This window comes from Solanum lycopersicum, chromosome 7 (assembly GCF_036512215.1).
Source record: "Solanum lycopersicum chromosome 7, SLM_r2.1".
In the NCBI taxonomy this organism is placed as follows: domain Eukaryota; kingdom Viridiplantae; phylum Streptophyta; class Magnoliopsida; order Solanales; family Solanaceae; genus Solanum; species Solanum lycopersicum.
The window spans coordinates 5,431,074-5,453,376 of NC_090806.1; the positions used below are offsets into that span (position 1 = coordinate 5,431,074).

The 22,303-nt window shown below is 35.7% G+C and overlaps 1 protein-coding gene across 3 annotated transcripts; it reads right to left on the bottom strand.

Annotated features, from left to right (window-relative positions):
• Positions 1-1,685: 1,685 nt before the first annotated feature.
• On the bottom strand, positions 1,686-21,495 carry LOC101264229 (uncharacterized). 3 transcript variants are annotated; one of them, XR_742220.4, is made up of 21 exons: positions 20,972-21,495; positions 20,179-20,338; positions 19,040-19,371; positions 18,260-18,341; positions 17,840-18,158; positions 16,787-16,845; positions 14,891-14,980; positions 14,681-14,772; positions 13,685-13,783; positions 13,527-13,604; positions 11,477-11,561; positions 11,229-11,287; positions 11,057-11,126; positions 10,816-10,907; positions 8,579-8,641; positions 8,174-8,240; positions 6,279-6,542; positions 4,444-4,560; positions 2,946-3,098; positions 2,637-2,853; positions 1,686-2,220 (listed from the first exon to the last, which is right to left on the bottom strand). XR_742220.4 is itself a non-coding variant. In XM_069286700.1 (21 exons), the coding sequence occupies exons 1-20, from the start codon at positions 21,403-21,405 to the stop codon at positions 2,770-2,772; spliced, it is 2,799 nt and encodes a 932-aa protein (XP_069142801.1). In that variant the 5' UTR covers positions 21,406-21,495; the 3' UTR covers positions 2,409-2,584; positions 2,735-2,769. The 3 variants fall into 3 exon arrangements, 2 of the variants coding, with proteins under 2 accessions (XP_010323345.2, XP_069142801.1); XM_069286700.1 differs by lacking the exon at positions 1,686-2,220 and adding an exon at positions 2,409-2,584 and having other exon boundaries at positions 2,735-2,853; XM_010325043.4 differs by lacking the exon at positions 1,686-2,220 and having other exon boundaries at positions 2,284-2,853.
• Positions 21,496-22,303: the final 808 nt, after the last annotated feature.

The following is a 22,303-nucleotide window of genomic DNA, read 5'->3' on the forward strand; positions in this document are numbered from 1 at the left end:
AAATGTATTTGATATATAGCAATTACCACAGAGTAATATATCAATTTCAAACCAAATATCTTATGGGCAATAATTACTTATTTAATGTATCTAGTAAAAATACAACACTTATCGAATTAAACAAGATACATAAATAGTATTGATTGAGAAATTTATCATCTCGAAAACATAAATCAATAAACGATCACACAACATTATAAAAGGATGGATGATCCTTGTATTAATGCATAGTGTATATAGTGAAAATCCGTGCTCTTGTTTCTTCACCTCAACAGTGTATCGGGTCTCCAATTTTTTTCTCAACTCATTAATCTAATTCAGCTGCAATAGCTGATTTGAGATTCACAAAATCAATACTTTGACCAACAGTAATTTTATCAGTTTTGTATATTTCATACCTCACTTCACTTTCTCAAATTTCGAAATGCCTCAACAAGGTTGGCAGATTCATGTTCTAGCATGTGAGGGATTGAATCCAATTGTCAATAACATTTTCCGTGATTTCCTTATACTATGTATCAGATTTTTAAAATTTTCCTCATCTCATCGATCTCCTGCAATGTTGTATTTGAGATTCACAAAAGAAATTATTCGTCCAACAACTATTCATTATGTATCTTATCAAATTTGTCAACTTGAATTGCTCTTCAATGAACAAGGAGCACGATGAATACGGAGAAGAAATTTGATTTTGAATTTGTAAGTTCTGTTAGGATTTTGCGTCTGATTGATTGACTTTAAGAACAAACATGTAAGCGTAATTTATGAAATTTTAATTGGATTTTCCATTTCCCCCCTTTTTAGTGTAACAACTTGATACATAATATATTAGTAAATGTTGTTACATAAACTCTCATCATTGCAACATCATTGTTATGTCGAAGTATCAACGAGTTCGGAGTCTAAATGGTATAAATTATTAACAAAAATTTTAAAGCGGTATACAAATTTTTATTTTAACCAAAAGGCAGAATCGCTAGAAGAGTAGCGATGTTGCTTGCCGAAAAAAGCAAAATCGCTGCAATAGCAGCGATTTCCAAAATAATTTTTTTAAATAATTTTTTAGTAAATCGTTGCCTAACCAGCGATTTCTTTAACTTCTTTTTTAATTTATTATTTGAAATTTAAAAAAAAATGAAGAGCAAATCGCTGCAAGTGCAGCGATTTGTCTCCAATTTTTTTTTAAATCAAATTTTTTAAAAATTTTGATTACTACTTATTTCTAAAAATCATTAAAAAAAATTATTTTGGAATAAGTAGTCAATTTTTTTTAAAAAAAATTATTTTAAAACTTTTAAAATAAAATTTTAAATTTTTTTTAGAATTTTTAATATTAAATGTTTTTACTATTTATTCCAAAATAAAATTTTTTTAATGATTTTTAAAAATAAGTAGTAATCAATTTTTTTTGAAAAATTTGATTAAAAAAAATATAAAAATAAAATTGGAGCCAAATCGCTGCTTTTTCCGGCAAGCAACATCGCTGCTCTTCTAGCAATTTTGCCCTTTTGGTTAAAATAAAAATTCATATACCATTTTAAATTTTTTGTTAATATTTTATACCATTTAAGCTCCGAACTCCAGTATCAACACCTATCATCCAATATCATTTTTTGTAATCTCATCATCTTGAATTGCTGAAAAAAATGACTGTAGGGCTCAAAAGCATGTTTTAGTATATGATATGTGTATAAATATGATAAATACAAAATGGTTTACTTAATATAGTGAACAATTAAAGTAATGAAGTTTTGAAAAAACAAGAGAGAGAAATTTATGGATCATTTTCTTCCTCTTACACTTGCTATTCCAAATTGGAATGGTGAATGACTTCTGTACAAAAGAAAAAGCCTTCTTCTTCTAGATACAATACCTAAAGCTCACTGAACTTGAGCTATCGTAATTTCGTTTTTCGCAATCAAAGACTGAATCAGTTGCAAAAGAAGAGTATTACCTTGCAAACTTGACTTCATCCTCATCTCAGATTGAACCTGTGGCTGTCTGTTCAACAAAGGCTTGTAACAATGGATAGACTTCAAATGTCTGGTAAAGTACCTTTTGAATGTGCATTCTGTGGTGAAGATGATGAAAGTATTCACACACCTATTATTTTGCCTGATCCCATACTCATAATACATGTAGCAGACTCCTTAAATGACTAGGCAACTCCAGGCCTGTTGGTAGACAGTACGTCTTTGCCGCGGTACATGAAAGACCTCCCTGAGATTCCAGAGAGGTCAATTTAATGCAGAAAGATTTTGTAGAGAGACTTGATGCAGTGGGTGATCATGTAACTTACAAATTTTGATCAATAGAAAGCTGTCTGTTCAATCAAAAATAAAGGAGAGAGATCTATAAATTATTTATGACATTGACCAACCTAAATTACAATGAACTAGCAAAACCACTTATCCAGAATGAGACATTGACATATATATAATATGCTACAGTCTACAGATCTTCCCCTCATGAATCAAAGGCTGCATAGGTCTCAAGGTTTGGACGTTGAATTTCTTCACGGCATACATGATCAAGAGGGTTACAATTGTATGTCCTTTTTCAAGTACATAACATTAATTTTGCCCTGGAAAGTGAAAAACTGTAGGTTCATAAGTTTGGAATGAAATAGAGAGGACCTTCTTTTTTCCCTTGAAAACAAGAGCTATTCATTTATCTTGCGCAGAGAAAAATGTCGTATTAGCCGATATGTCTGTCCAGGAGTTGTCGATTTCACCTTTTGAATAAATGACTCAGGCAGAAAGCATATGATCAGGGTGTAGCTTGTGCTGCCTTCACCTCATCAAGGCATGCCAAGATATCTTGATACTCTTTGGTGTTGGAGAAAGCCTCGGCCTGAATTTTACAGAAAGTGAGTTGCTTTGCTTAGTAAGGGTTATGACTAGGTATACCGCAAAAACATCAATCTAGGAGACCAAAAGAACAACCTGCTTGATTGTGTTTTTTAAGTGCATCTCGGCGGCAGACAACTCCCTACGGCTACCATTACGCCGAGCTATTTCCTGGTAAACCTTGCAGAGTTCCAACGAAGCATGTGCAAACTTTGAAAACCGGTCTTTATCCTTCCATAGGTCAGATCCCTGTGAAGTCATTGTAAAGAGATCGGAAATAGAAAGTAAAATGTCAAAGCCTGATACAATATCTAAGTCTGTACAAGGACTTCTTTAGCCTGGAAACATTAGCAGAAGAAATTTACAGTGCTCTTTGGCAACAAAGGTCCAGGGAGGTGACTATTAGAAAATGGCAAGACAAGCAAATATACTCTGCAAAATGAAGTCCGCCATAAAAAACTGACAGGAAATGAAGTGTTAAGAGCATATAAGTGTGCACTCAGAGCAGAGGATATACCATATGTATGAATGCTAAAACTTCTGGAAGATATGCACAATTGGAGAATCATGAACCAAAAACTAACGAATTTTTAAGTCAAAGATAGCATCAAATCCTAGTAAGTTAGTCATCCTTTTTGCTCCGATAGAACCAATAAATATGAATGGTTAACCTACAGAAATGCCCCATTGGACAACCATTAAACAAACACCTTATCAATTATCTCCCCCTCACATATCCTATCCTCTATATTTATCTTACTCAGCTTTACTCTATCATCTTACCCAACCAAATATCTATCTTCCTGGGACCTAGCTGTTCTAGTTTGTATAAACTAGGGATATCAACATGACAAACCTAAACTACAATTATTCTGCAAAAGTGCAGAGAATCGCATAAGATCCAACTGCATCCTCAGTGATGGCTTCCAGCACATACAGCAATTTCATACTGCTAACTCAAAAGTAGCTTAGCACTTCAGCTTTCCTCTATAATGCATTTGAACGCCAAAGGCCAAACTATATCACTCTCTTCCTCACATAAATTCTGATGACATAGATTAGAAAATAAGAATAAGTAGCCAATGGTTTGACGACAGTCCTTCACACTGAGAGTGCTATCCAAATGAAAATGGTCTCTCTATTAAGCAGTTATGTCACACTAGAAAGATGAGGGATCCAAGCTCTATAATTTTGTGAGGAAAAGAAGACAAACATGTGAGCTAACAATACAGTATTTTCTTCAAATACTAGCAGCAATACAGACGAAAAAATATGGAACTTCTATGGTGGCTTCATAGTACGAACATTCATTAGTTTTAAAAACGTCAACACAAGGTACAAGTTAAGGACTAGTGATTTGTTCTCACAGCAACACATTCTTTTCTAACTTCACAGAGATAAATAATCACAATCTTAAGGGAGAAGCACAATCTTGCTAGGACCATCTTGTACATAACCTTTTCTTTGAGTGTCATCTCCCAACAGATAGCTGCCTTTTTTACAAGCTTCAGCAAAGATAGTGATATAACAAGTAGAAGAAGCATATAAAAACATATGCACAAGCGCAGATATGAAAATTAATTTGCTGTCTTACCTGGTATGATCGGACTTGCTTAAGAAAAGCCTCTGAACACATCGCAAGATCTCCTTTGAGTTTATGCCACCTCGCATAGAGCCCCCAAATCTCAGCATTCCCACCAGTTTGAACAATCTAAATCAAAGTAAAAGGTTCTTCACTGTGATGCTACATTATATAATTGTGCCATTTTGGGACTAAAAACCAACTTTGTTTTTGTTTTGTTTGTAGACAAAAGATATCCTGATATCCTATCAGACCTATGGCTGGATCATTTCAGGTCTACGGGACAGCTGACCTAGGCCTTCTTCACAAGCATCTGTAATCTATACTCGAGCTTCCAAGTTGGGCTGCAAGAAAACTCAAGAGATCCAGTTCTCTAAGGATTTCCTATTGCTAGCATAGTTGGGACTAGAGAAAGTCTAGTTGCATGGAAATTGCCTGCTGGGCAGACGAGTTCAATTAATTACGCAACTTTCAGTGGTTTCTCAAGTAGATGATCCCATTAATCAGATTAATTTACATAAGCCCAACATATACGGATATACCAATATGAAATGGTTATTCTTTGTGACATTACTCTTACCCTGCAGGTCACACAACCAAGAACCTTGAAGGACAGACAACTCGTCCATAGAACCAAAATTTTCTAGGGAATGAGCATAGTAACAACTCAAACTCTTGTTTAGAGAATTGATACTCTATTTCGTGTTTTGGTACTCCACATAGCTTAATTATGGATAAAAATGGGTAAACCAAATGGATAATATGTAAGGTAATAAGTACTCAGATTACAAGATTTTTCTTTTTCTCATTTTAGAGTGAAGTATGAACTTTCATGTTTTTCTAGAAATAAAATAGACAAATGATTGATCCTGATTCAAGGTCGGGAGGTCAAAATTTTGAGCCCGGGTCCAGATAGAGAGCCAGGTTGGGGTCGGGTTCCAAGTCGGGACCATTCGGGTGGTGAGGTTTAAGGAAAGTTTCGATATTTCCTGGTTTAAGGAAAGTTTCGATAAAATATTTCCTGATTTAAGGAAAGTTTTGAATTTTCTTCCCTTTATTTATGGAAGTCATTTTTTCTTAAATTATAAGAAAATAAGTTCATTTGAAAATTTTCCTAAACATTTAATTCAATCAAACATAAGAAAATTGATTCATACCAAACACACCCTTAATAAGTGTATATTTTAGAAGTTACATTTCTACACCTTACATGCTTTAAGGGGAGTGCAATAGGTGGATACCCATGGATTATCCATATTTTATAATTGATGATATGGGTTGATCCATATTGACACTTTTAAATGATCGTATAACCAACCCATTTAAAATGGGTTAATCAAGCAGATAACCATAAATTTTACCCAGTTTGCCACCCCTAGTGCCATATTTGAGTAGTGACAATGAGTTGACCAAACAACGCACGAGCAGCAAAGACATCATACTACTTGTGAGAATTTTGTTTGTAATCTAAAAATTGATTGGCAAGAATGAAATACATGCAAAAAATAACAAACCTGTCTCCGTTTTTAACTGAGAAAGTAATGATTCACAATCCTGTGTATTTTGCTTAAGTTTTGTGTATTGCTAAGTTAATAGACAATAGACAATGCTCAGAAAATATCATCAAGCTCTCTACTCTATGCCTACCTATTTCTTTTCTACATGAGTCCATTAAGAGCCTTATAGCTGTTGTGCAACATTTGTTTAAAGGAATCAGGATTCAGGAGCAGAAGAAATAAATGGCAGCTTGAACTTAGGAGCTGAAAGGCCATTTTACTGTCACCAGAAAACTACAGAAAAACAAAATAAAAGACAAGGAAAGTTGTCAATCGACATTTATGGTTTACCTGCCGTAAGATTTTACCCACTGACTGAATCAAGTGCTCAGTTTCCCGTTCTATTGCCAGATCTTTGTCCGAGCTGGTCAATGGATCAACACTAATGATGTTGGAGCCCGCCTCGGAAGAGTCACTGCTACCCCTCAAAGCATCGCATTCAGAATGGCTAGTTGCAGTCCGTAATTCCAACTCTTGCAACATCCTCTCCAGTAATTCGACATCGATTCGCTTCTTTTTCGTCATATCCAATACCTTCTGTACTGCTTCCAGTGCCTTCAACGAAGAAACTAATCAAGTTCAGCTTTTTCATCAGCAAATAAAACTTCAGACTTACATCTGCCTTATGAGTATCCATCTCCCAATCATTTTTGGATAATTGAATATACAATGCCTCGTCATATGACCATATCATGATTTACTTTGATTATATTAGTACCACGTGCACTAAGATACTTGGATCAGAAGGTGGATACGCTATCTTAGTCAATTGCTCAATTTAAATCATGGGGTGACTTTTAGATTCTCTTAGATCATGTAAGACAAAATCTAAGCTACACTCATAGAAATAGGTTCACGGAAGTAAATGATGTCATGAAAAATATGAAGAGGCACGCAATCAAAATTGGTTCCCCTATAGAATTTCAGAAGTGTCTTGCAGTCTTGAAGAGGTCCGAACATTATAACTTACATCAAGCAAATTAGTATATATTAAAAAATAGAAAGATACCAAGGGAGTATAGAAAGTGTACCAGGGTGCACATGTATAACAACAAATAAGATTTTAAACTTGTATTAAGAAGTATCATGGTCTTGAACTTATGAGTCATACAATGAAATTCCAGAAAAATTATAAAGCACAGATATAGGACACAGAACAAAATTGACAGGGAAATAGTTTGGTAATCTACAATATGGATTATATATTTTTCTAGACGGAAAATTTACAAGGATAAAAGAAGGATCCCAGATGATATTCAATGACCTAGAGAAAGCCTATGATCAGGTACCTCGTGCTCTAGTCTTTCTTCTCTTTTCTACTAGTCGCTCTATGACCTTTAGGGGGGGGGGATAACCCCCCCCCCCCCCCCCTCATCATGAACCTAATTGATACTGAGGAAATTTCCATAACAGCAAGGCTCTGTCCTGAAACTATACTTAATTAGCCAAGTTTTAAATGGCTAATTGATAGTAAATATAATGGGATTCTATAGTGCATGCTATTGCTAGCCTTGGTGAACCAAAATCTTAAGCTGTTACAAAAAGCTGACTGTAACTTTTGCCCCACCAATTCTGATTCTTCTGAAGTAATAGAGTCACTCTGCTTTGTGTACACTTCAGATACTTCCTTTTACCATTTCAACATATTGAAATTTGGAAGTATGTGGCCGTCAAAGTGGATGCACTATAAATTGAAAATTATGAAGAGGCCACACCAGTTTATTTACCTGATCTGATACTTAAAACCTTCTCTCTTATTAGACTTCTGGTGAAAAATACAATATTTCTTGCAATCCTGCTTTGAAGACATCTCTTTTGAGCCGAGGGCTTATTGGAAACAGCTTCTCTGCCCCATAAAGGTAGAGGGTAAGGTTTGCGTACATCCCACCCTCCCCAAATCCCACTTGTGGGATTTTACTGGGTATTATGTTTGTTTATTTCCTCTACAGTTCAGATTTTTCTATGGAGTTCGATTTTACATGGTGATTTGAAGGACATCTTAGAAGACTGGATAATGGATTTTAACTTTATTTTCAATATCTTTCCTTATATTAATTGTATGGAGGGATCAGTTACATAAAGAAAAGTCTATCCCATCAAAGATCATCAGAAACATGATGGTTGCAACCGACTTAGAGATAATATCTAAGTGTTCAAAAAGATTTTGCATAAAATGTTGACTATACCTGACTGAAATTTCCAATATCTGCAGCAACGCGGCTAAAATTTTCCCACATCTGCCAGCTGTCTCGCCTGTAAAAGGTCTCCAAAATCAAACAAAAAAATTCGAAGTGGGACGGCATGATTTTACTAAGTGTGTTTTCTTCCATTGCTCTGGTACCGGGGGGAAAGGAAGCGAAAAGTATACTTTCAGATTTATCCAACTGTAGATGGGTTGAAAAACTGGGTTTTGTTGTGGTAAAAGAAGCGTGAGTCTGGGGATCAGAAATTGCTGGGCTAGAGAGATTAGAAAGGATGGGTTTCATATCCTCCCACTTTTAGAGCCCCAAGAAAGTGTAAGCCATACATATGGACACCAGAAGAAAAATTAAAATATGAAATGTAGGGAGAGTATAGCAGGAAGTAAGTACTTCAGCTTCAATGCTTCCTTGAATGCAATAAAAGATTCCTTGTTTTTCTTCTTAACCATATGCCTGCATAGTCAAGAACCAAACACATGAAAAGATAGCAAAAGAAGAAATAAAAAGTTATTATGACATTTCCAAGGACAAAGAAGTAATGCAAGCAGGATCGATTTAATCCACAAAGAGGTGTCAGTATTCTGTGCAACCCCCCCCCCCCCCCTCCTCCGCGTCTTGTGATGCAACTTTATCATGTCAATGGTTGTTTTTCTTATCATAGCTTGTAAGGATGTACATTACACTCGGTTTCTTCCTTCATTAACATGCTTAGTAGCCTCGAACTAAAACAAACATCATGCTTACCTCCACCTATTTAAATTATAATATTCCTATTGCAGTAGTTATCAGTTTATAAGTTCAAAAGAAAATCAGAAAAGTACACGAGTTATATTTGAAAAGGAACAATGATCTTAACTTGTTTTAATAAGGTATAATGATCTCACTTATCAAGAGTTACTTATGTGACCACCATAAATGGAGGACAAATGGATGACAGAGGTGGGTGATCAACCCTGATAATTGTAGTGCATGGAGGTCCATCAGGAACATATGGCAGCTGGTCAGGGAGAGAACAAGTTGTAAGGTGGGCAATGGAAAAAAATTAGTATTCTGGAATGACATTTGGTGTGGACAGGAGACACTCAAAAATGTTTTCCCTGTACTGCATAGTCTGAGTGAAGCACAAGAAGCAACAGTGGCAGCATTATGGATTCAAAAATGTTTTCCCTGTACTATAATTGATGTTTAAGACTCAATTAGCCATAGAGCAGTAAGAATTTGGGGGTTTTGTATATAAGGTTTCAGTACAACCCATGTACTGTTTTGTGATATAATACAACCTTACTAAATTCAAGAAAAAAAATTATGGACTGGACTAGGGCGAAACCTGTTTCTGAGAAGGAACATAAGTGATTGGGAAATGACAAAAATAGCAAGTTCTCATGAAACAATGCATATGGCTACAATCTGACAAGAGAGGAAGATAGACTAGTGTGGAAGGGGGAGAGAAGGGGAGAATTTACTGTAAAATCAGCATACAGAGAACTCAGTTCTACTGAGGTGCAGCAAGCAGGATGGCACTGGAGGATAATCTAGAGAACAGAAATTCCCTACAAAAGGTGAATTGCTTCACATTGCTCTTGGCAAAGGAGGCAGTCTTGACACATGAGAGCTTGAACAAGAGGAAATCCAATCTATGTTGTAGATGCTATCTATGTGAAGAACAGGTGGAGACAGTCAACCATCTCTTTTTTACACAACAAATGTACAGATCAATTGTGGCAGGTGTTCATCCACAAGAGGAAGATCAAGTGGAATAAGTCTGGGAAAATTATAGAAGTCCTACAATGCTGGAACAGGGATGGAAATGTAGGAAAAAAGGAGAAGAGATGGAGGATTGTCCCAGCTTGCATTTGGTGGTTTGGAAGGAAAGGAATCAAAGATGTTTTGAAGTAAAACGGAACAATCTATTCAGAAGATAAAGACATACTTTTGGTGTAAGCAAGTAGTGATGGGAGATACTGAAGATGTGTTTAATGTTATTGATTGGCTGTAACTAGAAAATCTTAGGAATGATGTAAGTAGAACTCTTTAGAGGGGGACTACACTTCGATATTAGTATACCTGTGGATATATAGAAGTAAATGTTACCTTTCTAAAAAAAAATGAGTTGCTTTATCATTACAGCCACAATCTCAGTTACTTAAAATTCACTCTTCACAGGTAGCAAATATGAAGTTGCAAGCTATCATAACAGTTGGGCCATGACAAGAAACACTTCAAAAACTGGATGAAATCTGAAACTCTACTGTGCTAGCTGCAAATTCTTCAAGAATCTAATTCTTGGAAAAGTAAAAAGAGTAGAAGAAGAAAAAGAACCAGCTGAAATTTACTAATTTTTTGTCTGTACTGGACACTATTGAGGAACATGATCCATGTTTTACTGAAACACGTACAAACAACTAGCTACTATTCCATAGTACCAAGTGTCTTCCTTACTTCTCCTTTCCACAAGGGTCGTTTAACTTATTTGCTGAACTAGATGACAGACCAATCTATAAATGACTTTTGGTCCAACAGATAATTGGATTCATTATTTGATTGCCAATAAACACAGACAACCAACAAGACCAATACATGTCATCTGACCTATAAATTTCCTAAAATATAAGGGTGAAAGAACATACAGGCAAGCAATATTATTCCAAGCCTCTCCATTTTCAGGATCAAGCTGAACAGCACGGGTGAAGCCATCCAGTGCCTTCTCAACATCTCTAGCCTGTAATATTCCAGATGAAGCAAAAATCATGTAGGGAATGCATACTGGAAGGAAGAGATATGAACACTACAGAGTATCATGTGCATCCCCTTACAGCTTATAGCCATCCCATGAGTAATTACAATCAGCATACAAATGAAAATACAAACCTTTAAAGCAGCAGCACCAAGTGCAAACCATCCATCTGGATACATAGAATTCATTGCCATTGCAGATTCCCTGAAAATAAAGGATATATAGATCAAATCAGTGTATAAGTGGGAAAAAATTAGTTGATATTTAACAATTATCAGGTGAATGGAAACATGCAGACAAGCCAACCATAGATCTTTTGACTTCTCGTACTCCCCCCTGTTGTATGCACTACGGGCAAGGGCACGCTGTAAAAGGAATTTGGATCCCAAAAAAAGTTAGAAGACAAGGAAAAAAAATAGAAAAACAATTGCAATCACTAAGGTAGGCTATTAAAAAGAATTTGGACCCCAAAGAATTTCAGAAGACGAGGAAAGAAAGAAAATAGAAAAAACATATGCAATCACTAAGGTAGGCAAAAAGATATTCTGATTCACCTGTGCTCGAGCTGACTTATTCCCAGACACTTCTTGGGCTTTCTCATAGCATTTATCATCACTTGTAACATCACCAAGGGAACACCTAAAAGAGGATTAAATGGTATTATACCACATAATTTATATTTATACCTAAACATAAATTAACATGTATGGTAACAGAGGTCAGGGTTAAGTATAAAAACGAAAAATGGTGCATCTAATAAATATAAATGAATTCATTGTAATGCATGGAGAGGAAGATGACCAACAACTTAATAATGCAAAAGCTTCTCCAGCAAAGACCTTTTTTCTAATTACAAAGTGAATACACCTCATTGTCGTTGACAGTCCTTTGCTTGTGGAAGAGATAGAGAAGATCATTAGCACAAGGAGACTGTGGATGGAAGATCACGTTGCTGCTAGAATGTAGTAAGGTAAAATTGATAGGATTGCAACTTTTTATGAGTAAAGGAAGGCTTGAATCTGGGATAAGAACTTGGTCAAAATAACCCTTGACATTTTTGTGTTGATAAATTTTGATTTCTCAAGGAAGTGTTAGCGGAGTCCTAAAAGTAACATTTTGCCAACAAATCAAACATTCAGTAGCAAAGACAACTTCAACTGAAGCAATTAGTAAGGTTCTTCACTTTTTTCGCAATCAAGAAATCACTGAAAGCTAGTGGCACAAGGTTCAAAAGGTGGAGGGTCCTCCCCTCTACCTTCTCCACTTAAATATCAGGCATTTATATGCAAGCAGGGTTCAAACCCGTAACGTGAACCTAACCTAAACATCACATCACGTGTTTTTCTTTTACACCAAAGCCCTGAGGCAATTAGTAAGGTTATTATTACAATTGACACAAAAAAAACAAAAAGAATATAACAACTTAATATCAGAATACAAGACACAACAAACTAATAGGTCATCGTGAATGCAGGGTAGAGTTGGGGGTGGCAAGATGAAGAAAAATGGGCCAAGCATGAGGGAGAGGAACGCTTAGAAAAAGGGATTGTTATAAGAATTGTCCAATAAGATCACCGATTCTGACCTTAGTTCCGGAGTAGTAATGTTATGATTATAATTCAGAGACCAAGTTCTGTAACCAACCGTAGGAATAATAGTCTCATCTCTTGCTATCCCCGAAAAATACAAACTTAACATGACTCATGACTCATGAATCAATGAAGCAGTAGCAAGTATCAAGTCGAATAGTCGTGGTGCATGCATGCTAGCCCAGACATCACTGTCATCAAAAAAACTACAACTTACTTGTCAATTTTTATCATCTTACCTCATCAGTAACATGCAGACAAAAGTGCTCAAGTCTAAGTTTTACCAATTAACCTTTAAAACATAAGGAAATTTTGTAGCATAAACAACCATGGGCAGTTACCTAAATGGTGAAAGAAGTCATTTCTTAAAACAAAAAGGACTGTTGACTAGTCAAACTCGCATAATAATTTCTGACTCAAGTTTAAAGCCCGAAAAAATTCTAACACTACAGCTTTGTCTCAGTACAAAGTTTTTGCAACGCATCTCTAGATATGCAGTAGTTTTTGGAGATTGATAGCGACGTCACATCATCTCATGCTATCCCTCATCAGATATCACGAAAAGACAAAACTCCATAAAAGGGCTACAAGGATCAACATCTTGCTCTCATAGTCGTACTACTTTTTCCAAAAACCTCCAAATTCATTGGTCAAGCTATTTAATAAAGGAGGCTTCGGGTGTTCAAAATGAACATATACCACAGACATATAACAACATTGGATTACATGTATGATAAATGAAACTATGACAGCTTATTGGACTATTGAACAAGAGGCCATTGAATTATACAAATAAGTTTCATGATACAAGTGAATTGATTACTGTATCATTAAAACATTAAACCTCCTGTTCTCCAAATCATGCCCTTGATACCTTGTATAGATCAAAGATGCACATGTTCTCTTTTGATGACTCGAAGGATTTCTATTTTTTTTTCTTTTTGCAGAAATTCAAAATTAGAAACAGGAAAAGCAGTTAAAATGATAAAAGGGAGGTAGAGTTTGGTCAGTATACCATAACCTAGGGTCACAAGGTCTTTCAGATAACCGAGCTTGGATAAGTTCAACTGCTGCCGCTTTCTTCTCCATTAGCCTAAAAGATTCAAACAATATTTCAGCTGAAACAGCACAGAGCCGCAGGTAAAAGTAATGTTTTGAGAATCTCGATTATACCTATAACAGTATATTAAGTTATCCCAAAGCTCAAGATCCTCATACACTTTAACAGCTTCCCCTATCAAACCACAGCTCACTAGCAGATCTCCATACTCCCTGAACAAGAACTGATTGCACTTGTTAGCTCACTGTATCTAATTATGAGAAGGCATTCCCTAAGCAAACATATTTACAAAACTAGTCCAGTAATACATGCACAAATAGTATCATAAATTTACCAGTCATTTTTGCACCAAGTGCGCAATTTAGTTTTTAAATAAATGTGTTTAGGACGGTGAAAGGCGATGAAAGGCAACAAGGGTCTGCCTCGCCACAAGACCAGGCGCTCACCGTTTGAAATGCAGCACCAATTAATACCAAAAAATTAAAATATTCAATTGCATATGTAAATGATCAAAATCTCAATAGCAATTACATATTAGCAAACATTTCAATTGAAAAGCAGAAAAATAGATTGTACATACTAAAAGTTTAGAACTTGAATGAGAAAAAAACATACTCTCTCCGTTTCAAAAAGAGTAGCCTACTTTGACTTGGCACCGAGTTTAAGAAAATAAAAAAGATATTTTAATATTGTGGCCCTAAACTAAAGCTATGTCAAATGTACAAAATTGCCCTTTAATATTGTGGCCTTAAACATGCCAGGTGGAAAGCCGAAATTAAAATGTTACCAAAAAAGGAAAGAGGTCATATTGGTAGCCTTTATTTTAAGAAAATATAAAAGGCGACGCCTTTCTCCTTTCTCGCTTGCTCGCCTTTTGCCGGCATGATGTCGCCGTTTGAAGATCGCCTCGCCACAAAGCTAAAAGGCAATAAAGGGTCGCCTCGCCTGTAGTCATTGGCGACAAGGCTATCGCTTTTCACAAAACTGTATATAAGGGACTAACATTCATGACACCAAAAGTACAGGAATTAGTAACATTGCATGTCAATGAAGAGTTATTTCAGAAAACCCAAGAAAGTAAATTTGGATAGAGAGAAAAGCAACTGTACTTGCGCAATGCAGGAATCGTAGGGATGCTAACTCCAAAACAACAATGCATTCTTTGTGAAGCTCCAGGAGAAGGATCATTTATGCCTTGAACCTGAGGAAGCTCAACTAATTATTTTAACACAAGCAAAAGTATTCTCGCTGCAAAAGGCAAGACCCAAATGGGATAACTAATGAGCATAGAATGAATTTTAAAAGTCCCTAGAATTTACCAGTTTATCCATCATCAGCAATGCACGCTGCTTTGTACGGCCGCGAGTTGATTCCCATCGAATGCGTAATATACCACACAAATGTTGTAGCTGAATGAACGAAAGATACTTGAGTCTGTTGACATTCCGTCATAATGGCATAAAGCTCAGTATAAATCAAGTACAGTACAAAGTCTGGAAGGAGAATGACCCCCATAGAAGCAAAACAAGAAGTACCAGCAAGATGATACAATACACAATGACTATAAATCTGATTTTCCTTTTAACATACTATTGGCTGTGACACAAACTAAAGCAGCTGTATATACCCTTTTGAAGTTTCAAGGGAATAACACAAAGTGGAGCACCCAAGGGTGTGGGCCTAGTGGTCAATGAAGTGGATCGAGAACCATGAGGTCTCAGGTTCAAATCCCAATAGAGACAAAAACACTAGGTGATTTGTTAGCGGAAACATAAAAGAAAGAACAAAAGATTTAACGTAGTTCAGATCAAAGTGATCCTACATCCATCAGAGAACAACTGCCTTTATATCATTAACAAAAAAATGGAAGATATCCCACTAATACCTAAGAGAGTTGCTCGCTCAACTCTCAACTCTCTACCCTCACAAAGATATATGATTTTTGGGATGGTTAAACAACAAAGTGATCATCCGTTTATAGAAGATTAAGCTTGCCTTCCAAGCTCAAAAAATGAAAGGAAAAATAAATCCGAAATTTGTCCTCCACAAGTTCAATTTCTAGCCAAGTAATTTGGCACATGTGATACGCTTACTTGAGTTAGACCCAACAAAAAACCAACCCTTTCATGATTTCTTCTCATCTGTCTTGGTCTTAGTGGGCAGGGTTACTTGGTACATGTTGCTGGTAGGAGGTGGCAGATATCCCGTAAATGTTGGTCCAAACACCAGGGGTAATTTTTTATAAAAAAAAAGGTAGAAGGGTGGGAGGCTATGAAGAAGAAAGGAGAAAAGGAAGGAAAACTAAATTGATATTCTAAAGTTCCCAATAACATTTTGCAACTGCAAACAATAGCTTTATAGAAGGAAAAGAAAGTTATGCAAACATTGCCACCAAGAATTTAAGCAATTCAGGTCATTCACTTCAACTATTGTTTTCTGCAAACCCTCAACCAGTTCAATTTCTACTTATAAGAAAATAAGTTTTCCTTAACTATCAAACCCACACTCATTCACGGCTTGGATGGGTTAAGCTTTTGACTACATGGATTATGTTACTAGTTCTTGTATAGGTTTTGCATAGAAGTAAGTCAGAAACCTCTGGTTCTCTTGTTAACACGATTTTTATTTGCCAATTCAATATTAGAAAGATATAAAACTGTATTAGGCTAAAATAGTAAAACCAGTTAAGTCTTCTTTTATCCAAAGAATCCGATGCAGTTAGCGAGAGTTGTGGTAGTTCAATTTGGAAGGAAAGGCAGTTCAGTCATCTGCAAGTAGAAATCCTAAAAAAGGTAAGTATGCCATCTCTCCTAGCCTTCTTTCTTGCCGTGATTCCTTTTCCTGCACCAAGCCAAGTTAGCTCATCATACGGCTTTTTATTTTTAATAAAGGCTTACAGTCCTGTCTCCTTACTTGAGATAGCTCCGTAAACTAATAACTTCTAATAGACGAGCCCATTATCCTTAACTTCCGAACTTGCTTCGCGGGGGGGGGGGGGGGGGGGGGGCGAAGAATTCTAGTTATAGTTCTTCTTCTGCCTAATCTTTAGTACCGCTTTGAGACTGAATCCTTAGAACCATGTACCTAAGAAGGCGAGGACCTTTATAGCCATTATTAAAACTTCTGTGTGTAACTCTGAATCTGATGTTTCAATTAAAGCAATTGCAATGTAAAAAGAAAAAATTACAGTTAGAATGAAACAAGATAAACCTCACCGTAAAAGGTGATGACTGCTGGGAATCAATTGCCTCAATGTAAGGAGCCATCTCCCACCCTGAAACAACAGCACACGCATGAGAAACAAAGCCCGTCGGATGCTCTCTCCACCCATTCCAAATACCACCGGATGATACCCCTGATAAAGTAAAGATAGACCCCACTTCCACATCATACATGCTTCATCTATAACTTTAAACACTTTTGAGATTGGCATTTCTTGGCCTCTCGAAATCCGGAGAGGTCGGCTTATCTTTAACCATTTCTTTTCAGCAAGCTCGTCAGCATTACCAATGCTCTTACTGATCTTCCCAGGTTATTATCTGCAGGCGACAGCCATCTTGTTTTCATTTTCTAAGCCTAAGTATTCTCCTACATCTCTTCTTCTTCTTCTTTTTTTTTGTAATTCGTATTCCTCAGCATTAAGGCCTATGCTGGCCACCTCCAAAAGATTATAAACAATGAGCCTAGGAACTCACACTAATTAAAAGGATCCTAGGAAATCTACCAGCTGAATTACATCATCTATATTTCCTATAGGTGTACTCTCGTACATGCCATAGTTTAAATGTTTGCACTTAGAAGTTAATGCACTAATTCAAGGACTTCCAATCAGGAAAAGAAATCTAAGGTAATAATGTGCTAACTTCAGATGAAGAGCAATGATTTCTTCTTGAAAGCAATCAAGTAAAGATCATTCATTGCTCTTCAGAGTTCCTATCAAGTAATCCCACTCATGGTGGTTATCAACCTAGGTAATAGAATCAAAAGAGGAAATGGTGCTGTTTTCAAGTTTTTATAAATGCAAATTTCTGAACATTGAGAAAGCTGTATGAAAAAAAGAATGTTGTCAAACATTTTGAAGTGTCCAAAAAAGAAAGGAGTAACAAATATCCCAAGGGAGTATGTTCCACATTGTCCGAAACAATGCCCTTCAACAGTCGTCCCTTATGCTAGTCCGATAGTAATAACTTTTTCTATAATCAAATAAAGCAACAGCAAACAACAGATAGCAAAATAGGGATTCTTAATTACACAGTCAGGCAGCTTACTTTGCAGTTCATCACTCCGAGCTCTCTTCTCAATAGAAAGACATTGTGCTAAAATTATTGCTTGCTGAGTAGGCTTTAATTGCATAGAGGCTATGCTGTGATTTTGAGCATCTTGTGCGCTACATTCTAACTTTTTATCATCCTCCAAGAATCTAGGGGTCATCAATATGTCAGATGCTTCATGAGTTTCACTGGGACGTTGAGGAAAAGCATTTTCACCTTGAGTAGAAACCTTATTTTGGAAATCATTACCAAGTGAAGCACTAGAATCATCACCATCCGCACTACCTACAAGAAGAAGCTGTGCTTTCGGTTCCGCCTGTATTAACAGAGCACCCTTTAAGTATATGCTTATGAAAAGAACTTTCCAGCGATAACTGAACGCCGACATATTTCAAAATGACATGTGAGAAAACATACCTGGTGTACAGTGCGAAAGCCCAAAGCCCCACTTAGCAAAAAATTAAGTCTGGATGTTGCTGCAGCTGATTCAAAATGGACCCTAATACACAAATTATATCAGGTAAGGATTAAAGTCATGCTTCCAGATAAGTAGGAACACTATATTGTTGAGCAGATTCAATATACTAGAGAATTATAAGCTGAGATCATTGATTACTGCACAAAGAAATCAACCGGTGCCATGAAACAAAATCAAAATGACGGATGATAGCAAAATGGATAAGAAACACAGATTAGATGCATGTCACTGAGATAAGCAGCTAGAACAACTATTAAAATTTTCTCTTTGCCTTTTGTTGTTTCCTGCCTAAGTATGATTCATAGGATACAGATTTAACTGTCAAGTATACAGGAGTAGAAAATTAAAGAACTTAAAAAGAACAATTAAAAGACGAAACAGGGACAACTCAATGAAAAGGAAGATAACTAGCAACCTAACAAGAAAAGATAAATAGAACTGAAAAGGAAGACCACACATGAACAGCAGCACAAATAAAAGATCCAGATTACACCAAAGCAAAATAAAGGCTCACAAGCAGTCATCCGTTAACTGACAGAATACATATCATGCAACTCTAACGAGATGAGCTTTTTATTATCTTTTTAGCCCTGTTTATAGACTGGCAAGAGTATAGAAGCCAGCATGAAAATGAAATCAGTACTAACTTTGGATAGGATTCAACAGTTAAAGAATTGTGACTGAAAATATCATAAAAGCTTCTACATCAAATAGCTAACCTTGAAGCATCCACTCGCCCATAGGTAAGTTCCATTATTCCTGCCTCCAAATGAAGCATAGATACAATAGCAGAAGCATCCTCTTCTGATATCAGAGAAGCCCAATAATATCTTGTTTTCTCCAGAGAACCAATATGTTGCAAACTTTCACGCATGAAGACTTGCAATAGATCAAACAAAGAAGACGAGCGATCATCTAACAACTTTTGTTGGATGATTAACAGCCTAGCTAACCACCACGAGATGCTTCTGGCTCCATCAACCCCCGAGTTGCTTCCTTCTGACAAAAGATCTTTCGTCCTCATAAGCAGTATCTTGGCAAAGGTTATATACTACAGAAGGAGGACCAAGGTGGGAGGAAAATACAAAGGAAAACTTTGGCATCAACTCAGTGGTGTATGCAATAAGACAATTTGGTTAATCAGGAAAACACAAGTCTTTGTAAGCATTTATTCCAAGAAGCACACATACAGATATATGAACTCAAAAAAAATAAAAGACTAGGCATTAGATGGACGCATACTTGCAGAATAATATGCTTCCCTGGATCAGATCATTTTACATTATCAAGACTTGTAGGTTAATCCCATAGGAAGTTTTAAATAACCTATTAATAAGTCTATGCAATGAACTTGTTGAGAGTACAGTTTGGTACCAAAAGGGCGCAGATTTAATGAGTGGGTCAAGCGGCGCAATGCACTAGATTTACTGTATTTACCCATTCAAACTCAATTCTCTATTTCACACCTATATTTAGGTGTATCTTCCCTTTCATTAAAATCAAGTTAGAATCAATACCAACAATTATCTCTCTCTTTCTTTCTATCATCTCAATGGTTCTAGCAAGATGGAATATAGACCTTTTTCCTTTTCTTGAGAATTTATAGACTTTTTCCTTTGTGTTGCTTCAAACGGGTAAAGTAATCTACAACAAGCAGATAGATCTTTTCATCATGTCAATAACTTTCAGCTTTACCGATGATAAATAGCTAATAGATGAGCCTACACTTGACAGAATATAGGGATATGACAAAATAAAAATTGATGTTTCCAGAAACACCACTGTCATACTAGTTCATGCTCACAAGAGAACTCAGACGCGTCATTTAGCACAATATATGTAATGAAGGGAAATTTACCTGCAAATTCGAAAACTTAGCACGCAAGTCAGAACCAACTGACATTAACTCCTTTTGCGCCCACACTTCCCATTCTGAGCATCCACCAAAACCAGTCTTTATCTCTTCTTCACCAAAAACTATTGCACCTAAAGGCATTGGTGGCAACTTCACCGTTGGCCTATAAAACAACAAAGTAAGACACTCAATAAATACAACAAAAGAAACATATAGCTCTGCTTATACACCACACCGCCAATGCATTAAGACAGGCATCAAAAGGTTGAATATAGTACTTCTCTACACAATATAATCATCCTTCATTCCATTCAAAAGGTCCACAATTCTTTTCTAATCTGAAATATTTCACATAAATTTCTCATGTTTGATTTGTCTTTTTTACATCTTTTACAGAAAGATACTCATTTCTACAGTCTTTTAATCATCCGTCACATCATTCCAAGGGCCTAACAATTATGCAATTGCAAACTGTCTTATAATTCTCTACATTTCTTTTCAGTAAGAAATTTTAATTTCAACCCACACTTAAACTAATGCTCAAACTAAATAAAAAACTAATCTTGGACACAGTAATTGGTAATATATAAAATGGGCATTGAAAAAATTAACTAGACTGCTTAAAAACTTTCCAATGTCTAATGTTGAAAGTCTTTCTTTGTCGAGGACATATGCACAAAAGAGAAATCTTTCAGTAGCATAAAGAAAATAGATTCAAATTGACAAAACCCACAGGGAAAAAAAGAAAGGACAAGTGTGAGCAAATATGTAAAGCGGGTGTTAAATAGAGACTAACCCAGTAATATTACACTGAGTAAAACCAAGAAGAGCCGCAACAGCAACAGCCATAACAAGAACAGCTTTATACAACTTCTCAACACTAATAGGAGCAGATTTTTCAATCCCATTTGCATTTACGAACAGAGTAACACACTGAGGCACAAATTCTGAGTAAAAAGATTCAGCAGACTCGGAAGAATCGTTGAGCTTATGATTCAGTTGTTGTGAGGTGAAAATAGCTTTAGCTCCATCAGATGAGAGTGCTTGAGTGTATTGACCCGATTCGATGAATTGCAGAACTTGTTCAATAAGAGCGTGGAGATGAGAAAAAGAAGTAGTGGGTGTGGATTGATGGGAAGAAGAAGATGATGAGGATGGAATAGAGCAACGTAAGAGACGAAGCTCGAGAGCACGAAGAGATGAGAGTTGGGAGTTTTGTTGTTCGGCCATGGCTGCTGTGGTTGAATCAGTGTATTTTTTTGGAGGGTTTATGCAAGGGTTTTTGTATTTGCATCAATTTAACATTATGGTATTTGTATTATATTATATTGTATTGTAGCGATGAATATTAATTTGGATAAATTTATAGTTTTGTTGGTTACACATTTGTTTGAATGATAAATTTACTGTAAAAATAGAGTTATTATGAAAAGAACTGAAATATGGCTATCGAATAATAAATAAAAATAAAATGAATAGAAAATAATAAGGTGACGATACATTATTATTTAAAAATGTATTTTTAAACCATATTGATATGATACAATAAAATTTAAAAAATGAATATTATATTTCGGAAAAGGGTTTAAAATACTTCAAAGTATTGGAAATGGTACAAAATTATCCTCTATTCACTTATTGGCTCCAAAATACCCTTCTCATCCATCTAGTGGACCCAAAAATAACCTTGTCATCCACCTTTTGGGTCAAAATTCACCACTTATTTAACGGTTTTATATTTAAACTATTTAAATATTTTTTTAAAATACGTTGCTCTCAACTATTTGTTATAATTAAAGTTATATGTATAATTTATAAATCAATTTACTACCCACCCATTATTAATTAAATTCCTCTAAATTAATAAACCCATCACATTGTTAATGCAAGCTACTGCCAATTGAGTGTTTTTAAAAATTATAGAAGTAAATTATCATATATTCAAGTGGCTAAATAAAAATCACCGATAAACTTAAAAGTCTGACTATGTTCATCTTAATTATTCTTACTTCTCATTTATCTGATGTTACTTCATAAGTAATTTTTTTTCAAAATAATATATTAAAGGTTTTTAAAACAAGTCATAGATATTTATAAAATTATATTTAAAAAAAAATGCATGAATTAA

Excerpts from the sequence above, each read along its gene's own strand:
- LOC101264229 (XM_010325043.4), bottom strand. The coding sequence starts at position 21,405 with ATGGCCGAACAACAAAACTCCCAACTCTCATCTCTTCGTGCTCTCGAG. Across the intron at positions 19,372-20,178 it reads CTAAGTTTTCGAATTTGCAG|TATATAACCTTTGCCAAGAT; the intron begins GTAAATTTCCCT and ends CTCCTTCTGTAG. Across the intron at positions 3,099-4,443 it reads AGCAAGTCCGATCATACCAG|GGATCTGACCTATGGAAGGA; the intron begins GTAAGACAGCAA and ends ATGACTTCACAG.